Raw genomic sequence first — 16,040 nt, forward strand, 5'->3', positions numbered from 1 at the left:
GCCTGAGGTCAGCCCACCTGACAGGATGCTCGACCACTTTGCAGAGAGGGGTCCACCAGAGGGTGAGGGCATGTCCTTGGAGGAAGGTGCAAAAAGCCACTCTAGAAAAGGGTACAAGCCACAGGGAAGAAGCAATGTTAGCCTCCACCCCCACTCCTCATCGGTATAGGAAGTTATGGGGGTCTTCAGCAGATGGGGCCACCTGTGAGGTGGTGAAGAATCTATGTCACAGCCAAGAATGAGAAGATATCCTGATGATTTTGTGACAAACAGCTGTGCTTTCCTCCCTCCCTTGCCCCATTGCCTCCTTGGTCCCCCTGTCCCCTTTTCCTCCTCCTGGACTCTCTCCTGCTGCCCCCGCCACCCAGACCTAAAGAGTGAGCCTCACCTGGTACAGTTCTGTCCCAGGATGGAGTCCGGGCTGGGGTTCCCACCTTGGGGATACCCTGCCCCCCAACAGTTAGCATCTCCTGAAGCAGAAGGCGGTTCCTCTCCACCCGGTCAGACAGAGGCAAGGTGCTGCCCCCCGTGTCCAGATCCCCCAGGTCTCCGGCTCTCCAGAGACCCCCTAGCAGGGCTGGCCTGGGGACAAAATCCTCCTCAGAGGTCAGAGACAAGCTGTCCAGGTCTCCCCCTGTAACTAGACCATCCACGAATGGGTATGACCTTCCTTTCCTCAGGTTGAGCAAGTGGGTGATTTTGTCACCAGGTCCGGGGCCCATAGGCCAGCCTGGAGTGACTCCATGGATGGAGTTCTCTTGCAAAGAGCCAGGCCCTGGCAGCAGACCCCGCTCCCAGTCAGCCAGTGTCCATGCTGCTTCTGGAGTGCTCCCATTCCAGCACTCGAGCCTAAGGGCAGGTGGCCTGGGGAATCTGGTACTCCCATTCCTGGAGGGTTCCTCCTCATTGACACTGCTGTCCAGCTGCTGATCGGTCAGGTTCTGAGCATGGAGGACCTCCACAGCATCTGGCAAAGGAGATCCCTCAGAGAGAGTCCTCGCTCCACCTGCCTTGACTCGTCGGCATTTGGGTTTCTTGGGGGATGGCCGCTCATGGGCAGTGAGGCAGGGGCTCGCCCCCTGTTTGCCTGCTGTCATCTTTTCCTTCAAGGCCCTGACCTTGGACTCCAGCACAGAAGGGCCTTGGAGCTGTATCTCCCATACCCTTGGAGGGTAGGGGGCAATCAGGCTGGGTGTTCTGTCTTCCTGAGGGTAGGGCCAGGGTCTTAGGAAGTGTCCGTTATTGGACTGTGGCTCAGTGTCACATATCTCCATAGCTGAGGTCACCTCCATGGAGCTGGCTGTTCTGCTCCCTATTTTGGGCCCTCTGGAAGAGAAAACAGACAGAGCTCCTTAGATCCAGGACCTGGCTAGCTCCAACAACCTCCTGGGTCCCCCAAGTGCCTTCACTATGAGTCTTGTCCAGATGAGAGTAATTTGGAGACAGAGCAGGGGATACCCTCTAGATAACATGAAAGCACTTTGAAAAGTACAAATCATTGAATGATACAAATAAGGTATTATTGAATTTTGTCTTCCAAGTCTGAATAGTGTTCTAGGTTTTCTATCCCCATTTTACAGATGGGGCACAAGTGTCCAATAACTAATCCTACACCAAATGTGTATCAGAGTGAAAAGCCAGGTCAGAATTCCCAATCTCTGGCCTCTCGCTTTCCTGACAGGTGGTCTCAGGGAGGATATGAAATTATACAGGATCTCAGGATAAGACCCTTGGGTGGATGGTGCCCTGTGCATCCCCTCACTCCCATCCTCCAAACCACAGGACCACAGCATGGAGCTGTGCTCAAAGGGTGGCCATGATCAGTCACTAACTCCTACCAGCATCTGCTCTGTGCCAGGCAGGCGTGCAAGTGTTTCAAACACTCTTTCAAATGCTCCTCACACAATTCGGCCAGAATACCATTATTATCCTCATTGTTACAGACAGAAAAGCTGAGGTAGAGCGAGATTTTGTCACAAAGGTGCTAAGGGGAGGCCAGTTTGGATTTCAAAGCTTCATATTCCAAGACCAGGGCTCTTCCCAAGCACTTGGTGATCACTTAACTCCACTCTCCCTATTCTGTAGATGAGAATATCCAGTCTAGAGAGTCTAGAGAGGTTCAGTGACTTGCCAGAATGACATAGCTCCTTGGTGGCATGGTTGTTGCCAATGTGTTCACAGCGAATGAAAGTGAGCGTGGGATTTCATTCACTGAGTTGTTCTGTACACACATATAGGCCACAATATCTTAATATTTATCCTGCTCTCAGAGAAAATGCTCCCTCAACATCACACTTAATATGTCACATATCAAGTATGTCCCACTTGAAGTAAACTGCATATATAAAAATCCCTATTTACAGAAATTACAAATTAGGAATTAATTATTCACTTCATATATTGACTAAAGATTCCATAAAAGTCTCTTAAATAGCAAGTCCCTCTATAGTTGTTTATTACAATTCAACTTATACATGTTTCAGGAATGTAACATATTTCATAAAGTAAAACACACACAGAGTGCAAAATGTCACATCAGCTTGAAGCCAGTGAAGTTTAAGGGCTATCTTTAGGAGGCTGAGGTCTTTAACTCTATCAGTTAATCTAGAATGTACCAACTTTCTCTCTGCAGCCCAGTGACAGCGTTCCTCTCTTCTGAGGTTTAATCCAGAGAGCAGGGGATTAGAATGCAGTAGGAGTGGTTTCAGTTAAATTAAAAGACCTTTCTGATGAGTCAATTCTGGATCGTATTCTAACCCATGGGGAGGAACTTCGGGAGGAACCTTCCACTGGGGCACGGCGAGACGTCTGGGGAGATAGATGGTGCTGCTTGGGGTCGCCTGATTCTATGGCCCAAGGGCTGTATTTGCTCAAACTCAGAAAGGCTGAAACGGAGATGGACACGAAGGGCGGGCCTCCCCGCCCCCTCCCCCCGCGCCCCGACCCTTCCCACTCTGTGGCCCCCGCCATCCCACCAGCCACTGGTTTCCGTACTCACTGAGGGCCGCCGCCGGCAGGTTTGGCTGCCACCTCCTCCATCCCCTCCATCCCCGGACAGGCGAGCCCTCCTCTAGCCCCCTCTCCTTCCCAGGCCCTGGGGCCGGGATCTGCTCTCAGCTCAGTGGGCAGCCCCAGGCCTGGGCAGGGGCTGGCCGAGGCCTCCTTCTGAGCCCGAAAGGAAGTGGGCCGGGCGGGGAAGGCAGTGGCATCAGCTACTAAGTTGATGGCTGTGCCACTAAGGGGAAAGAGGCCAAGTCTGGCGCCTTCCAGGGCCGCGACTGGGAGAGCGGGAGCGGAGCGCAGAAAGGAGGGGAGTGGAAGGAGCTGGAGCAGCGGGGCCTGCCCCGCCCGGCCCCCTGGCCCTCGGCACCCGCTGCAGCCGCCGTACGCTCCGCCGGCCGGACACCCGAACCCCGGGAGCTGCTTCTCCGGCGGCGGCGGCCAGGGAGCAAGCGCCTCACACACGTCAGAGGGGCGGGAGGACAGGCGAGGCCCGGGCCGAGTTCGGGAGCGATGCCCGGGCCCTGCTTTGAGATGCGGGGCACTCAGCGGGACTGACCCCCTCGCAGTGGGCAGTGGACGCAAGGGGCTGCGAGGAGTGCAGATGTGGGATGTGGCTCAACCAGAGCAAAAGCTAAGAAAACAGCCCTTTCTTCCCGAGCTTCGCGGGAAAGCATGTAACTCTATACCCGGGGCCTGGGGGAGCGAGGGGGGGTTGCGGGGCGGAGGCTCCGCCATCCGGGTGGAAGCTAAGGAATGCCCTTTGTTTACACAGCTTTTCCAGTGGAGCCGTCCCCCCTCTCTGAGGGAACGTCCCCATCAGTCTAGGGCGCCGCTTCCTCCAAGGTCAAGGTCATTGATTTGTTTTCCAGAGACGCGAAGGTAGCCAGAGTGGATGGAGGTGGGTTCCCTCATCCTGTGCTGTTAAGAGGACAGCCTGGTGCCTGCATTGCCAGCCGCCTGGGGTAGGGACCGGGTCTCACGGTACTGAGGACTCCTGAAGATACCTTGTCGCTTTTTCCAGACCTGGGAAGAAGTAGCCAGAAAGGGCTTCCCCCGCAGCTGTGGCCCAAACCAGTGGAGCTTTCTTTTTCTTTCCACCCTGAGGGGGGTGCCAGAGCCTCATCTATTTCCAAACCTATTTTCCCACAAAGGATGGGAAATAATAAGAGTTAGGACCCAGGAGACTCTGAAAATCTCTACAAAGGAAAAGTGCTCCTTCATCTTTCCTGCAGCCAGCGAGCTCTGCTCTCCTAGTTGCACTTGCACAGTACTATGGTCCCCATCTAGATCACAGCACAGCAACAGTAAGGACCACACAATGAGGGAAGTGCAAGTGCAGAGTGGAGGCCAAAGATGTTTCCAGAGGAGGCCAGCCTCCTGAGTGAGTAGGAGTTCCCCCGCAGGAGGTGGGCATCTGGGCAGGGCCAAAGCACCCAGGCCTTCGAGCAGCTATTATGGAGCTGTGGTAGGTTGGCCTTGGGCTAATGTAGGAAACTGAGAGATTATTTAGGGACAACTGTCTGTTTAAGTACAGGTCCAAGGTCCCAAAGCTTTCATGACAAGTGGTCTCCAGAGTCTAGGGCCAGTGTTCTTCCAGTTAATCCCACTCTGCGCCACCCCCCCCCACCCCACATATTGCCAGAGCAAGTAATTTCTTCAACAGGGCACTTACCACTGTTTATTAGTACTGATCACTTCATAATAGAGTAACACACCATTTATGAGGATGTACTATATACCCACACTATGCTATGCACATTGCATTCCTTATCTCATATGGCAGCCTTAGGATATGAGTACTATTTATTGTCTCTTTTCTACAGATGAGGAAACTGTGGTGATCTGCCCCAGGTCACAGAGCTAGTAAGTGACAGGCCTTCTAGAGTCCAAGACTTTCACATCAACTGCACTGCATGTGTATTGCCAGTATTCTGCATGTTCAACATGAAAAGCTTTAGTTAAAAAAAAATAAAAAACGTTGTTAAGTGCTGTGATAGTCAAAATATGCAGTCCAGCCATGATGGTATGGCCCTTCCTTTCTGGTTCCTTTCTGCCTTCTCTATTCCTGCCATAAGGTAAAATCAGTCCTCTCCTCCATGTGCAATGTCAAACCTAACAACAACAGTACTATTACTATTATCAGGGACCTCCTAAGAGCTAAGTATATTCCACCTAGGATCTTTTAGATTTTTACAAGAACTTGGCAAAGTGGGTATAGTGTCTTCTCACTTTAGGGATAAGGAAATCAAGGTACAGAGAGATTAAGGGACTTGACTGGGACCACAGAGCTAGTAGAGCCAGAAACTGAACCTGGTCCTGTCTGGTTCCCAGATCTTCTGCCTTACTTCCTCCTTTCAGAGGCATCTTCAGGACTCAGACTCTTAGAGGTAATCTCTCCATGACTCCTGCTCCCGCCCCTCCCCCAGAAGTTAATGATCTGTAAGGCAAGTTTCTTAGAGTTCCAGCAAAAGTTTAATGTTTAAAGGAAACCTGCCCCCCAGCTTTTTGAGATGCAAATAGTCAACTTCAGTTTACTCATTAAATTTGTTGTTTTATATTTAATATAGGGGAATGAGGTGTCATATCTACATAGAGGCTTTAAAATACCACCTGACCTAAAATAACCAAATTCTCATAATGTTATTAAGTTACCATGACATTCACATGTCTGAGGGCACTTCTTGCTCATCTGGATTGTTTGGTTCAGCAAATATCTTTTGAGCTCCTACTATGTGCCAGGCACTGAGGAGAAGAAACGTAACACTGCAGAGCCTGTCCTTGAGGAATTTCTGGTCAAGTTAGGGCAGAGGAATGGCAGGCACATAAACTTTCTATGTAAGTGTTTCCACTGAGGGTAGCATAGGGTGGTGGTAGTGGTGGTTAGCTCACAGGAACAGCTGGATTGAGGCGTGTGTCAGGTGAGAGGGGGTATTACCCCGGAGAGCAGATCTTGAAGAATGAGCAGGAATTAGCCAGACAAAGGGGGAGGAGTGGGAGAAGGCATTTCAGACAGCAAGATTAGCATAAACACAGGCAATGAAGTGTGAAACTGCCTGGTTTCTGTGTTGCCAAGTGTAAAAGTTAAACTGGGAAAGGCAAGGGGAGGGCTGCAGCTGCAGAGCAGGGTGCTGTGGCCTGGTTGAGGGCCTACAGGGTCTGAATGCGGAACCTGGCCTCTATCCTGTGAAGGAGGAGTCCCTAGAAGGTTGTCTACACCAGGCCTGAGCCCTCGAGCATGGAATGTTTCTGGGCTGAGGAACTACCTTATGTCCTTACATATCAGACTTTTTCATTTCATTACCACGTTTTGGAGAGAAATCTAGGAGGAACACACAAAAAATATATGGTAAGGAGCAATCACATAGCCTTCCTCTTCCCTCTGAACGACTAGGGAAACCTACCATCCCAAGAAGCCACCTTTCACTTAGCCTGGATAGAAACATAAGCTTCGCTCCTCCTCCTCGCCTTCCCCCAATGTGCTCTGCACACTCAGCTTGAATAAGGAGCCATGTGGGATGTGGAAATCAGATTTCACTTAGGATGAAGGAACAGGTGAGAAACAGTCCTTCAAGGTCACATGTTATAGCCAGGTTGGGAGGATGGGGAATGGGGTGGGAGGGACACCTCTGCCATCCTTCTACTGTACTGCCTGAAGGAGTTTCTCCAACTGTAAAGTCGAATTTTCTAGTTGTTCCTATCTTGGTCATGGGACACATCATCTGAGGAGCACCCAGTGGGGATGCTGCTCTCTGTTCCAGGGGCCTTCACTCAGGCCTCACCGTCTCTTTGCAGCAGAGGCTCCAGAGAGCATTAGGATTGCCTCCCATGCAACCTGCCTCTCTCCTGATTAGAGCCCTCCCACGACTTCTCACGGGCTAGTCTGACCTGTGCCTGTGTCAACTCTCCTGGGACATCAATGAAAGGTTGATTCTGAGGTCTCACCCGTGGAGATTCTGATTCCTTAGGTTGGAGTAAGGCCCAGGAATCTGCTTTCTAATAAACCTCCCTAGTGATTTTGAGGCTCAGTCAGTTCTGAGAAGCACAAGTCCTGGGGTTAAAACTTATACACCTTTGCATGGCCCATGGTCCCTCCTGTCTCAGCTCTCACCACCCCAAAAACCTATCCTATATGCTCGCCATATATTGAATTTCTTCTAGTTCCCTCGACTGGCCACACTGATTCATATCTCCTTGCCTTTGCCCAGGCTTCCCTTTAGCCTGAAACACCCTGCTTCACTCCACACACACATACCAATTTTGTTGTCTTTTACGAGACCTTCCACACTCAGCTCAAATGTCGCCTCCTCAGGGAAGCCTTCTCCAACATGCACCCCAGTCCTCCTGACCTGAGTTAGAGCACCTTGGGCCTGTTTCTGCCAGACACTTATTGCACTGGGCTGTCAACATGTGTTGACAGGTCAGACTAGCCCTTGAGCGCAACATGACAAAGCGCTCTGTAAAGTAAAGCAACTTTACAGAGCGCTTCGTCATTTGTATCTTTGTTCCTGGCCCCTAACATGTGCCGGCCATGTAAAAGGTATTGATTAAATGCCAGATGGTTAAGTTTTTAAAAAAAAAATCCCTATCAGGTAAAGATGCCTAAGAGGAGAAGAGGGACTACTACTTGCTAAGAGGATCAAGGTCATTTCTAAAAACTTTGGTTCATTCACTCAATATGACCAGCCCTGACCCAGGGCCTGGGAGAAAGTCAGACACCAGCAGGGCCAGGACCAGCACCCAAGCTCCCTGACTTCCAGTTTCAATTGATGCCCCAGACTCCTTGCCCTCGCTCTTCTTCCCTCTTCCCAAAATGGTCATTGATCACCGATGGTGAAGTGGGCCTTATACTTCAATTCTGAGTGAGCCTGGAAATTTGGAGATAAAATAGCTATCAGAAGAAGAAATGGATGGGGAAGGGGAGAGGAGAAGATAATGAGAGAGAAGCATGCAAAACAGGCTGGGAGAGGACACCAAAGAAACATATAGCTGGGCAACAGGACATCTGGGCACCTCCAGAGAGCAGCCACTTTATTTCCTGTTATGTCTCTCTGTATACTCCAACACCTGTACACACACATGTGAACACATGTATGCTGTGCTCTCCTACGCCACACCTGCCTGAACTGACTAAGTCCCAAGGAGAACAAAAGTATAGTTCTTACCTGGTCAGTGTCAGCCTGCACCGTTCCCTCACTCTGGCAGGCAGGGAGCCCACTGGGATGGGGCAGGGACCTTCCCTGGAGATATGGACTCCAGACTTCACTGCCTGTGAGGCCCACTCACCCTGACTCTGCTGCACATCTGTCCCCATGTCCAAGTGCAAACTGCAGCTTTTCAGTTCATAATCCTAATCACAAGGAAATGAATAAGATTAGGAAGATATTTTAATACTCTTCCTTCTACTCCACCATGCCTGCTCTGGGGGCAGCCGTCATCAATATGAAGAGAGGACACCTGACTTTAACCTGTCAATAATCACCTTGGACAAGTCAATTTTCTTACCTACACAATGAGAGCAGATTCAGGGAGAAAGATATTAGAGGATGACTGAGACCTAGTCATGTTTGTGACACTTTTGATTTTGAGAAAAGACAAAGTGCTTGGTACTATCCTAATGATTTGCTTAAGACATATGAGAGACTATGAAAAAGTAATCCCCACACTAATAGTTTAATTAAAAATTACAATTATTTCAATAGAAGGTGAAACGGTAATTGACAAAATTCAACAAAGTACCTAAAAGTAGAGGCTTCCTTAACACAATAAAAATCTCTCTCTCAAATCCAACATATTACAAAATGGTAAAACCCCAGGGTGGTCCTATCAAAATTAGGGACTGAACGAGAATGTTCTGCATAGCCATATTCATTTAACAATGGTCTATAAGTTCTGGAGTATATAATTATTAAAAAAGGAGTGTAATTGTAATGTATAAGATTTTAAAGGCATGTAAAGACATTATACTTTATAGATGATATGATTTTTTACTGTGAAAAACCAAGCATTTAATTTGGTCAAGGTAATGCTCAGGTCTGAGTATGAGCTTGATCAAGTGAGAGGAGGGTAATGTGGACAGTGGAAATGCATTTTACTTGTTGAAGAAACTCTCTAAGGAGGTGTTCACTCAGGACTAATGCTGGAATCCTGGGCTGTGAACATTCCTCCTGCAGCGCTCCCCTCCCTGGGACAGGAGTTAAATACAGCCATCCGCCTCATACCTTCCTCCTGTCATGAAAGGCAGACACAGTGTGTACGTTAGAGCAGCACCTCATATTCTTTAATGTCCCCCAACAACCCTCCAAATCAGATTTTGCAAAGGAAAGAGCTAAGACTCAAGGAGGCCATATCTCAAGGAGTTTGCCCACAGTTAAAAGGCTGGTAGATGACCCAGCCCTCAGCCCCGCTCCAGGACTGGCAACCACATCTCTGTAGCAGGGACTAGCCTTCAAGAGAGAGTCCTACACATGGCCCCACCAGACCATGGCTCTCAGATGGGTGCCCTGCAAGAGTGTGTCCCTCTCAAATCAGAGCCCCCCTAACCCTGCTGATGCTCAAAGGGAAACAAGGCTTGTGCTGGGGGTGGTCACCTCGGGTATGGAGGACAGTTGCTTACTATGACCGTCTCACACTCATGGGCAGGCAGGGAGGGAGGAAGATCTGGCTGTGCCAGTGGAGGTCTAATCTGGCCAAGAAGAGTGGCTCAGCCTTGGGTGGGCGAGGGTCACCCCAGTCTCAGAAGCTGCTTTAGACAGAGGGGAAAGACAATACATACTGGCTGCAAGGAAGGTCGAGCTATTGCACTGGAAAGCCCTGGCTCTTCATTTTTCTTTTCTGTGTCCTTTCTCTGGACTGGCTACCTGAGGCTGCTTTGTAAAGGGAGCCAAGTCCCTGTTTATCTTGCTGTTGGCAGCCCCTTGAACATTGCCTCAAGCAAGTGGGGGAAGTCAGCATGGAGCCCTGCTGACCCCTCACTTTCTGTTGGGAATGCTGCTCGACAAGCTCTGAAGAGCAGTCAGGTCCTCTCTTCCTCCTGGAGACATCTCCCTGCTACAGTGGAGATGGACACCCTCATCAGCAGCTGCAAGCCAGTTGTCTCCAACCAACCCAGGCCACAAGGTGTGAGCATACAGGGGCACCCACCAGAGAAGGCCAGCTTGCCGGGTCCAGGCGAGCCTGCTTTTGCCTTTGTGGAAGCTACCTCAGGGCATTCCTGCTGCAGACTAGCTCCTCAGATTTACCATTATCTGGGGTTTCCAGGAGCCAAAGCCCTCTATAGCCCCCAAGCTGTGCAATGCCTTATCTTGTGGGAGTTCCTGCCTCCCCATTCCCTCCTGCCTCCACCAGCCTTGGAGATTTTGCTGACAACACAAATGGGCCTCAAAAGCAGCCTCTCTGAGCCTCTCTGTGGTCCACTGGCAAGTTTTTCCTGTGTCAAATTAAGGTACAAGGTAGGTGAGGTATGGATGGAAGGACCCAAATTTGAAAAGTCCAGGACTGGCAACCTGGATCCAGCTCTGGCTAGGCCACATCTACTTGTGGGACTAAGTGCTGGTCACTCTGTGGAGTTCAGTTTCCTCACCTGGTGGAAATGGTGGATTGGACTAACAAGTCCCAAACTGAATTCCTCAGAATCCCAGAATCCCATGAGGTATTAATAGGTCTCCTTTGAAAAAGAGAATTCTGGTCCAGTAAGTTTTCTTATCCTCCACATGGGTCATTAGGTCCAAAGGCATTTCAAAGGCTCAGGGAAGTCCTGAAGTGAAAACAAAACTACACCAGTTTATCTTTGTTTAACCCTGTCTTTCTCAAAAGTGATAGACTACAGAAGCCATTTCCCTCAGAATAGCAATAAGCATCCTATGGCGTACACTATAGGACAACATGGTCCAGACAACTTCTCATAGTCCCTCCTGCTGGGATAGACTAGGCCTCTCCCCAGGCAAGGAGGAGCAGGCAGCTGCTGTACAGCAAATTCCAAGATCCCATAGAAGGGGTCAGACTGCAAGCAAAAAAGGCTATCTCAAGGGCAAGTGGTGGCCCATTCCAGCTTTATTTCTTTTTAGAAAGTTAGCGCTATGAGGAGTCAAGAGACCAAAAAAAGGGGGGACTTCTAACAAATCTCAATTTCCACTCTGATTCTTTGTCTATTTGATTATGTCAATTCACCTTAAAACTAATAGCTTCAGTTTGCCCATCTGTGAAAAGGAAGAACTAGAGAGACTTGGTTGGCAATCACTCAACATTAGCCCTCAGAAGTTTCCCAATCTGGGGTCTCCATATGCCTAATGGGGAGGGGAGCAAAAGCTATTTCCAATATTTAAAGAAGTCTAATGGAAATTATACATTTACTATGAGAAGTGTTTTTGCTTTTGACTGGTATATCAATTCAATAGGACAACACAGGTTGTCATGGGGACAAGGATTATTATGCAATAAATATGGTTGGTTTGTTGTACAAAATCTTTACAAACTCGGGGTCCTTGGAAGTAATAAAAAGATCAACTGGTAATGGAAAGGTAAGTAGCCAATGAATCAAGTGGTTGGGTTCAAAACCAGTTTAAAAGTACGATGGTGGAGAGCAAAAGAGTGGATGGGATCTGGGGGAGGTTAGGGTGCTCCAAGGGAAGATGCTGCTCCAAGAACCACAGGGTTGTGTGCAGAAGTGTGTGTTTAATGGTGAAGCGGCTGTGACACAGTGGCCCTCTTCTGCGCATAGCTGGCTGAGACAGGGTATGGAGCGCCACCTTTACTGAACTGAGAGCAGAGACCTCAGAGTCCCCTTGACGCCAGGTACCAGGCCAAAGTGGATTCTATGCACCTTCTTAGAAAGCCTTCAAGAGTGCCAATGTCTGAGGGCTGTCAAGCACTTGAAAGCTCTGATTTTATATGCACAAAGTCCTGCCCCATTGGGCCCATTACTGTATCTTCATAAGCAGCCACGTCTGGAAAGGTACTCTGTGGTTCATGGCTGTTTCCCCTCTAAGATGCTGTTTACCCAGAATCATCTCTCTAGTTTTCTATTCCCTTTTCTCCCTTTGGGGTCTCCCTTAATGTCCAGCTCCATTTTGCAGCAGCCTTGGGCACTGGGCCCAGGAGAGTAGTGGTAACAATCATGGTTGGTAGATCCCTCAAAAAGGGGTTAGCTTTTTCTAATTCTTTAGTATGGAGCATCTAAGACAAAAAAAAAATTTTCTCTTGCTAATATTGATATTGCTAATAATATCTCTAAGAGTTGGGCTATTTCTGTAAAGATTTAGAAGAAAAGAGAACTTAAGTGAATTCTATCTGCCCCAGGACCTAAACCAGGCTGCTGGCATTACCTAGCTGGCTAAAGCCGAAAAGGACTTTTCTCTAGGGTTTTGAGAACAAAAGCATTTCATTGTGTTTTTTTAAATTATGTCAAATGACCTGATAAACTCATAATTTGGGGTAGAGGGGTCAGCCATTAATTAAAATATAAGGGAAAACATGAAAGACTTTGAAACGGATCAAAAAGATTATTGGGTGCACTGACTAGTGCATCCTTGCAGATTATGAGTATTTTACAATTGTATTAGTTGTAGAGAAATTGAGAGTAACGTAAATGATTTTTGTCCATAGAATTGCCAGTTATATTTGGTAGAATTGCCCCATGAATACTGGCCAGTTTTGTTGATTTTGCATTCATTTGTAAATTTTTCTCAGCATTCCAGATGTCTACATATATATGTGTGCATGCATTTTAAATTCTTTTGAATAGACTGTAACATTTTACTGATTCTCTCCTTAATGACAAAGAAAATCTCTGACATTTTATACCTACATGAGAGGCATGATTATTCTTTAAGAAATTATTTTTTGATGGGTCCACAAAGAAAGGACATAGCAAGAAGGCAGCTATCTGCAAGCCAAAGAGAGGCTGCAATTCTTGGGAACACACAAAGTCAGTGTGCTGGCCTCCTCTTGCTCACTTGACCCAGTCAATATGTCATTGATGTAATGGATCAGTTATGTCCTGTGAATATCCAGCCTGTCCAGATTTCTTTGGAGCAAAACTGTTAACGTGTATTGTCATTTCCATGGGAATGTGAATTGTTTCTGATCCTATTCTGATTGGAAGAGAAAAGAATGCCTTTACCCAAATCAATGGCTAAATACTATATACTTGAGATTGTATCGATCTGGTCTAATGAAAATACCTCATTTGGCATTGTGCCTGAGAATGTGGTTACACTTGATTGAGCTTGTGATGGTCTGCAATGACCCTTCCTAATCCACCCAGTTTCTTCAGGGACCAGATTGGTCAAACAAACAAGGATGGAGAGGAAGAGAAGGATAGAACGTGGTAATAATCTCTATTCCCCCTCTCCCAATTTATGCATAGGGAGAGGGTTAATTTGAGAGACTTCTACTTGGCCTTTCCCAATATAGCTCTTATTTTGCAGACCAAGAATACAGTATTGGGGTTAGGCCAACTGCCAAATAGGTCATCTCGATTATATATGAGGACTGGGTAATTGATCAATGGGTGCATGGATGCTGTGGATCTCTGTAAACTAGACATTGGTCAGGACTACATTTATTATCTGGCTTCTATAGGACCCAAATCTAACACAGGTGCCAAGATGACTAAGGCCTTTGGGCACCAATGACAACACAAGCCCTATGTGTAAGTCTTCAAAATGTCTTGGTATTCCCTTTTCCCTAGTGCACAGTTAACCTGAGTAAATAGCTCTACCTGTGGGGAAGACATAGGGGAATCATTACTGTGTGTACTTACTGTGATATTGCAGTGTTTTCCCTCCTACAGAACTAGTCATCTCTTTTGTCAGTAGTTTTGGATCTGAAAACTGGCTCGGCTTCAGAAATTGGGCCAGGGATTGTGATTTTTATTGGGACAACTGCTTTTGGCCTCCTGGTTGTCCATCTTTTTTTCCTCTATTAGTATAAGCCTAGAGGTAAAAGTTGGGTAACTGCCATCACTTTTCCCATGTTTTAGGAGCCATGCTAGTAACAAGTTTGCTCCGACTCCTAGAATTCTTATTAGGCAGTTAAATTCTGTATCTTTGGGGGTACTTCCAAGTCAAAAATTATTCTGTACTTAACCTTATATTCTGGTCCATTTCTTCAAGCACCCTCAAAGATCTCTTCCAGCTCCTATGAGTACTTGCTAACTGTATCTTGTGGTTCCTTTGGTGTACAGTACCTATCCTCCTTTAGCAGGCCCAGCATGCCCCCCGGACCCCGAGTCATAAGAATCCTGAGGGGTGCATGTCTTGCACGAGAGATTTCTTTCATGTCTCCTATCATGGATAATGGAATAGGGATGGGGAGGCAAAATCTTTGGGGAAGGGATCCAACCAGATGTTGTATCTGATGTGTCAGGTTTCCCTAATCAGTGCCCTGACCTTATGTAACAGATTTGCCTTAGTTGGGTGTTTAACTATCTTTGAAGTTTTGCTATTCTATTAAGTCTTGGGTTTGGTCCTCACTTTCTCTTCCTTCCCACTGTAGGAGATGAGAGCTTCTTTGCATGCAACCAAAAGAGGCCCTATGATTCCATATTTGGCTTTTAATTGCCTGGTACTTGCCCTCAGCTGTTCATTATCCTTCTATAGGTATCAATGGCACTTAGCAATAATCAACCAATCCCATTGCTCTATAGCTACTGTCTCTTTACATCTCAAATGCTTATTACATTGCAAGCGCATGTCTTTTGCCAGTATACCATCCCAATTCACCATCAGTGAAGATTTTAACAACTGGAAGGGAAGGAAGGTGGCTGGCGCAAGGTAGAGGATTCTTATGAAAAGCAGTCAAGTAGGGATTGTACAGTTAGCTGGTCTAGTTCTTTGTCTTTTCATCTACAAATCAAGATGACTTGTTAACTCACATATCTGAGATGCTGTATGTCTGGAAAATGTAAAATACTATAAGCATACAAATGTTGAGCATGTATTATTCTTATTATCAGATTATAGGAAGGTATATTGAATATCTAGTGATTCATATATACTCACGACTTATCTTGAATTTGATCTGGAAACTCCACATAATCATATTCTGGTTTAGCCTACACAAAAATATAGTAAGAATAGAGTTTGTGGTATTAAAATGAAAAGGCTTTTATGCTTTAGTCAATAAAATTTTTCTCTTTGCATTTTGAGCATATTCACCTTAGGGTCAGTTAATTTTATAATTTTTCCTAGACAGATATAAGGAGTGATAACTAATCTGGGTATTTTACAGAAAGTTCTATGTTCCCACACAGGGCATGGATATGTACTGATACCAAGTGTCCAACTCTCTAAATCAACTAAACATGCTATTTCACCTAACACTTGAGAATCTTAGTGTGAGTAAAAACAAAAAACAAAAAACGATCTGTTTCTTCAGTCTCATTGCTTTAGAGTCACACTTCATATATCAACCTAAAGAAAAAAAGCCATTTAAGATTATTTTTTAATTTAGTAAAAGTATTAAAAATGGTTTTCACCCTTGAAGTCTGTTTGCCCTAAACCCTTATACAAATTAGTCCCACGAGGAACCATGTTCAGGAATCCAAGAAACCCAGAGAAAAACACAATCACACAAACCAGTGACAAAGGAGTCAAGAAACTGTTGGAAAACAGAGAGAGCTTGTAATAATGAAAAAAGGACAGAATTTTGTAACCAATCACTTATTTTCTTTTAAAAACACATAACCACATTAACTTTTTGCTTTATACAACCATCTAGAAACTATAAAACAGTACCACTTGTGCATTTAACCTACTTATCAAGAAGAGAACTCCACACTTCTTAAGAATTCTACCCATATAAGAAGGAAAAAGGAGACAGATAATAGCATAGTCACAGATACAACATGAGTCCAAGCAAGCATCAATTCTTTGACATCATCTTTTCCATTTACCAGAGTGGAGGGAGTAAGAAAGCAAGGGGAACAAAAAAAGGAAAGAAGCACCCACAGAAGACTAATCAATCACAGTTACTTTTGACAACTATAGCTCAGTTTCATAGAATAGTATCATTTGACCAACACAATGTGGTAAGGGGGT

At 46.5% G+C, this 16,040-nt stretch overlaps 1 protein-coding gene across 1 annotated transcript in view; it reads right to left on the minus strand.

Moving 5' to 3' along the window:
- Positions 1 to 15,451, minus strand: part of KIAA1614 (KIAA1614 ortholog) — a 43,194-nt gene extending 27,743 nt beyond the window's left edge. The window contains exons 1-3 of the mRNA XM_023531224.1: positions 10,583 to 15,451; positions 8,166 to 8,350; positions 389 to 1,326 (exon numbers count right to left, since the gene is read on the minus strand). Of these exons, the coding sequence (XP_023386992.1) occupies positions 389 to 1,326; positions 8,166 to 8,350; positions 10,583 to 10,648 (1,189 nt within the window). The 5' untranslated portion in view covers positions 10,649 to 15,451. The remainder of the gene's footprint in view (positions 1 to 388; positions 1,327 to 8,165; positions 8,351 to 10,582) is intronic.
- Between the last annotated feature and the right edge of the window lie 589 nt (positions 15,452 to 16,040).

The sequence above is a fragment of the Pteropus vampyrus genome, unplaced genomic scaffold (assembly GCF_000151845.1).
Source record: "Pteropus vampyrus isolate Shadow unplaced genomic scaffold, Pvam_2.0 Scaffold65, whole genome shotgun sequence".
NCBI lineage: Eukaryota > Metazoa > Chordata > Mammalia > Chiroptera > Pteropodidae > Pteropus > Pteropus vampyrus.